This window comes from Mobula birostris, chromosome 4, assembly GCF_030028105.1.
Source record: "Mobula birostris isolate sMobBir1 chromosome 4, sMobBir1.hap1, whole genome shotgun sequence".
NCBI lineage: Eukaryota > Metazoa > Chordata > Chondrichthyes > Myliobatiformes > Myliobatidae > Mobula > Mobula birostris.
Window position 1 is genome coordinate 135834913 of NC_092373.1, and position 6000 is coordinate 135840912.

At 43.0% G+C, this 6000-nt stretch overlaps 1 protein-coding gene across 2 annotated transcripts in view; it reads right to left on the minus strand.

Annotated features, from left to right (window-relative positions):
* Positions 1 to 4858, minus strand: part of anxa5b (annexin A5b) — a 47797-nt gene extending 42939 nt beyond the window's left edge. The window contains exons 1-4 of one of the 2 annotated variants that reach the window (XM_072256099.1): positions 4761 to 4858; positions 4114 to 4246; positions 3879 to 3908; positions 2371 to 2455 (exon numbers count right to left, since the gene is read on the minus strand). In XM_072256099.1, the coding sequence (XP_072112200.1) occupies positions 2371 to 2455; positions 3879 to 3896 (103 nt within the window). In that variant the 5' untranslated portion in view covers positions 3897 to 3908; positions 4114 to 4246; positions 4761 to 4858. The other variant, XM_072256100.1, reaches the window with a different exon arrangement.
* Between the last annotated feature and the right edge of the window lie 1142 nt (positions 4859 to 6000).

Consider the following 6000-nt stretch of genomic DNA (forward strand, 5'->3'; position numbering starts at 1 on the left):
GGGAGTAGGCAGGAATGCAGAGTTTTGATAACAAACAGATTAACCGAGCTAGTGTTGGACAGTGGTTTATATATGTTGTGAAGGCTGTGACATGCATAGGCGGTGGAAAGGGGCTGTTCCTTGAGCTTAATTCAAACAGAACTCAAGGCAGAAGCCAGAACAGTAGTGGAACAAAGAATTAAAAGTGACAAGGAACTAGAAACAGAGAGCCAGCTTGGTAGACTGGAGAAGTTCCACAAAGCAATCGTCAATCTCTGCCAAAGTAGAGAAGGATATCGATCATCAGCACAGAATGTGATATACTCAACTGGAAGTACAAGTAGTTTACTTGGACAAGTATCAGGGTCTCTATACAGAAGAGAAGGAGATAGAGTTTGAGCAATGCTTTGCCTGCAAGTAAATGGGGAAGTACTACGACAAGGCAAGTGGATGGTGGTGACAATGAGAGATTAAACCAGAGCACCCAGAGGAGAACAGTCCTTTCAGAACGCTCACAATGGAGGGAAGGAGAGAATGGGTGTACTGGAAGCATCCCGTTGCCACGGCAGAAATCACTAAATTGGAAAGCTGGATTACGAAATTGAAGGACAATGGGTATTTTATCCTTGTTCTGGGTAGGAATGTGGGGGGGGGGGGGGGCGGTAGTGAGAACAGATATCCAGGTACAAACCCAGAACGGCATTTTGGAAACACTGCTGAGGAACCTGGTTTGGGCAGAACAGATGCAATGGAGACAAAAGTAGAAGTTAATAATCCTCCACCTAAACAGAACAAATTATTTTCCTCATTAAAATTTAGGGTACTTCAAAATTATTTCCCATGCATGCTTGACGACCAATCAACTCCAAAGTATTATTTGCCATGTAATTATATGACATTTCCAGGATGCGATGTTGTCACAGGCAACCCACTTCTTATCCCAACAAGGATATCAAGGTGAGGAGTGTGCGCATCACCAGCCTAGCTTGCAATATTTTGACAAGTGTTTTGAATGCCAAGATACAAAAGGTAACATGCAGCATCAGTTCTGAAGATCAACCAAGCAGGCATTACTTTTGTTCTCTACCAAGAAGGCAACTCTCTGCAGACACAGATATTTGAGCACCTACAAATTTCTTCTTTATGTGCATCATGCCCCAGCAACCACAACTATAATGGCTAAAGGAGTATTAAGCTGCATTTCCTGCAGCAAGTGGGTCACCTCTGTATTTCAACCATCCGCAAGGCACAAATCAGGAACAGATTCAAGTTTATTTATCTCCCGTATATCGAGAGAGTGAAATGTGCTGTTGGTGTTTACAAACAACACACCTGAGAGTGTGCTGGGGGCAGCCCGCAAGTGGCTACACATTCTTGTATCAACACAGCACCTCCACAATGCTCAGCAGAACCACACAGGACACAACCAACAGCAGCAGCAAAACAAGGGCCTCTCCTCCCTCTCACCCAAACACGTACACGATGCTCCACTCCGTGTCTGCATCAGTGCAGCTTCAACAGTACTAAATAAACTTAACACCATGTGAGATCTCCTGACTGGCATCCCACCCACAGCCCCAAGCATCCAGTCACATCACCACCACCTGCAAAATGCAATACACTTATTTACAAGCTTTCCTTGAGAACATATCCCATTACTGGAACCCCTACCATCCGGCATAACAAGACTGCATGGGCTTGAGAATACTATCACCCATAGATTTCACTTTAAAGCTAGGGCTTTACTCTTTGGAGAGAAGGAGGATGAGAGGAGACATGATAGAGGTGTACAAGATAATAAGAGGAATAGATAGAGTGGATAGCCAGCGCCTCTTCCCCAGGGCACCACTGCTCAATACAAGAGGACATGGCTTTAAGGTAAGAGGTGGGAAGTTCAAGGGGGTATTAGAGGAAGGTTTTTTACTCAGAGAGTGGTTGGTGCGTGGAATGCACTGCCTGAGTCAGTGGTGGAGGCAGATACACTAGTGAAGTTTAAGAGACTACTAGACAGGTATATGGAGGAATCTAAGGTGGGGGGCTTATATGGGAGGCAGGGTTTGAGGGTCGGCACAACATTGTGGGCCGAAGGGCCTGTACTGTGCTGTACTATTCTATGTTCTATGTACCTTGATTCTGTACGATGACCATGCTTTCATCACTAATACTAAATCCTATAGCTCCCCACACAACAGAATACCTTCTCTGGACATGCTGCAGTAGTTCAAGGTGGTTATTCAACTACCACCTTTTCAAGGGTAACTAGTAATGGGCAATAACATCTTCTCTCCAGTGGTACCCACATTGCAATTCAATTTTAAATATTCTCAGCACATGAACAACGACAAGGCTACAGAAAATGATTGTCCGAAGTTACGCATTTCAAGTAGTTACCCAGTCCTTTCATTGCTTTTCGAAGCAGCTCTGCATCATGGTTTGCATCAAAGTTTGGGTAGTCTTTAATAACTCCTCGTGAAGCCTGCATGGTGTCATGGAAAAAATATCCATTATCAGTAATTACTTTTTGAAAAATACAACTGTGAATATAAAATTTGCTAGAATTGTTCTTCAATTCTAAAGATGCATGCAGCTTGTTACACGTTATAAGTTAACCTCCAGTGACAGAACAATGACATAGGAATGAGTGGCACTACAGAACAAGGCCATTAGCTGAATCAGTTTGCAACAGTAATCAATACCAAGTGTAACTTTAAAACATCTTTCTTGCTCCGATGAATTTCTGCTTCAGAAACTCAAACTCACCATCATCATTCCCAATTTGTCCACAATCTGCTTCCTCATCATTGTGCTCAGTCACAAAACAAAAGTGGTGCATCTTTCTATATTACTGATTTGTTTTATACAACTTTTGATGCACATACAAATATCAGATCACATTGAAACCAAAATCAAGTTTGAGCTATTTAACTGTTTTTTAAAAAGAGGGGAGAATAAAATATTTCCTAATTAAGGCAAGAAAATATATATACCAAAAAATGTAAAATAAAAAACACTAAATGGCCCAGCTTGTGGAAAGAGAAATAGTTAATATTTCAGATCTAAGAATGGGAAAAGGGAAAACATTAGCTTTATATTACAGAGAAGATGGGCAGTGAGGCGGGAGACGCGGAACGATTTATGATAGGGTGAGGCCAGAGTTGACCCTGGGGGTAAGTGGTGGACAGGGGATTAACAGCAGCAGATATACAAAATAAAGGGGTGTAAAATGTTTAAAAAACGCGGGCAGTTGTACATTCCTTGGGGACCGGGGTGTGCCAACACACAGAGGAAAGATCAAGCTAATATCACAGGCGGATGAGTGCAGTTCTGATACTGGGCAAAATCAATTACAGATTGTAATATTTTCCATACAAGTACTGAAGGGTGCAACATGCCCAGATGGAATTTGAGGTACTGTCCTCAGGTTTACATTTGCTTCACTTTAAAAGTGAGGAACACCGTATACGGATAAATCAGTGGGCGCGGGGTTTAGAATTACCGAACTAAGATTTAGAATTAAGTGTGTTTTAAAACGTTGGTGGGTTATTGGTGGTAGAAAGGCTGGGGCACCAAGAAATCTATTTAATAAAACCAGAATGCTTTGAACCTCGCCCTTTCCGAAGTTTGTTTTTATGCCTTCGAGTATTTGGAATTGGTTCAGCATTTTTATAAAAAAGAAATTCAGTTTAACAAAGTACTTACTGGAAAATTGAAAGTCTGACTTTGCCTCACATGACAGAGTTGGCAATCTGATTTTACGGAAAGTAAACCGATAGCAGCGGTTTTGATAAGTTACCGACGTTAGAAGTACAATTAAAAGTTACTAAATGTAATGATATCGTAAATTACACCGTACAAAAACTTAACTCTTGATACTTTTTTAAATTTAAAGAGTGGCTTACCTTCCCTAGCGATGCCATTTTTTTTCCAGTCTGGTTAAAACAGAACAAGCACAATTTTGTGAAGTAATCATAAAAGTTTGTAAAATCTCATTTAAATTTCTTGTGTGTCACCATTTAAATAGGGTGATTAAAATATGCAATCAAATTTTAATCTAGATACCTTTCAATTTACTTCTTAAAACTACACAGAAATATTTTCCACTACCCCGCCCCGAAAAGTATCCAACATACTTACACAGTACTGGAAATATTCCGCTCGATTCTACACAAACGCCGTTCAGTGGAGAAAACCACTAGGCGGATCTTGAGCTTCCCAGTGTCTAAAGCGACCGCACCCCATGTTGAATGCCGGGAATTGCAGTTCAATTCTGTTTGAGTTGTAACACATATAAAGTTGACTCAGAGATTCCGCTCTCAGGAACCAGTTGGTGAGATCCGTCGGAAATTGGGGGAACGGTTTCGTCGAGCATCTCCGCACTATCAGCCGCAAGTGGGACTTCCCGGTGGCCAAACATTTTAATTTTACTTCCATTTCCGATTCCCGTTGCCACGTCTTCTCATGGCAAGATCAGACATCCCACCCCGCAAAAACTCATTTCAGGGAGGTAGTACCCCCGCCCCCCCGTCGACTTCCAAGGGTGTACGTAATACTTTGTTTAGTGATTTTGTCTAATCTGTAAACCAAGTCGGGTGTATGCAGAAAATGTGACATTAAAGTATGTACTTATATTATCATGTTTGTTCTATTACAACTTTAAGCAAGTCTACAGGGAGTTTGGCCTCATCACGTAGGACATCAACAGAGTAGCTCCTTAGCAGCCAGACAGCTAGTTAAAATTACGCTAGCTATGCTAATGAACGAATGACACCTGTTAAACTCACCTCAACATGTCTTTTACATTTTAACCCATCGTGGGCAATAGCAAAGTCACTGTTGCAAACAGTGCAGCGAGCAACACTGTCATTATTTTTGAGGTCGACTGTAAAGCCCGCCCACTGAGAAAACTGATAGGTCTGCTTAGCAGGGGTCCCCACCTTTTTTTGCACCGCGGACCGGTTTAATATTGACAATATTCTTGCAGACCGGCCGACGGGGGGCGGGGGTTGTTAATCACGACTGGAATATAGGTGATAAGTCACTTATAAGTGGCTAATACACTCAATTTCGTTTCTAAAAGGGTTTATCTAACGAATTTAATATTAATCACAGTGCATATTTTCCTTGCATGAATATAATGATAAGTCAATAGCATCATAACATTTTAAGTAACGTTTGGATATTAAACATACAGCACATATTTTCCCTTTTCCTTCTTGGTGGAAGTGCTCCCAGATCTGGAACATGCTGTAGTAACCAATTCATAAGGGAGAATGAGGCAATCATAGATGAAAGCTGCAGGGAGGTAGTCACACCTAGGCTGCCGGAAGCAGGTCGTTGGGTGACAGTCAGAGGGGGGAAAGCGAAGGTGAGCAGACCTGTAGCCATTCCCCTGAATAATAAGTTTACTGTCCCGGATACTGTTGGCGGGGACGACTAACCAGGTGTGAGCCACGGTGGCAGGGCCTCCGGCACTGAGCCTGACCCGGTGGTGCAGAAGGGTGGGACACAGAAGAGGAGAGCTGTCGTCATTGGGGACTCTATAGTCAGGGGAGCAGACAGGAGATTTTGTGGATGTGAGAAGGACACCCGCATGGTTTGTTGCCTCCCGGGTGCCAGGGTCCAGGATGTCTCTGACCGGGTGCACGACATCCTGGTACAAGAGGGAAAGCAACCAGAAGTCGTGATAAATGTTGGCACCAATGACATAGGCAGGAAGAGGGATGAGGTCCTGAAGTGTGAGTTTCGGGAACTAGGCAGAAGGCTGAAGAACAGGACCTCAAGGGTGGCATTCCCAGGATTGCTGCCAGTGCTACGTGACAGAGATGGTAAGAATTGGAGGAGATGGCAGTTGAATGTGTGGCTGAGAGTTGGTGGAGGGGGCAGGGTTTTAGATTTTTGGATCATTGGGATCCAAAGGTGGGACCTGTTCAGATTGGATGGGTTGCACCTGAACTCGAGGGGGAGCAATATCCTTGCAGGTAGGTTTGCTAACGTGGTTCGGGAGGGTTTAAACTAATATGC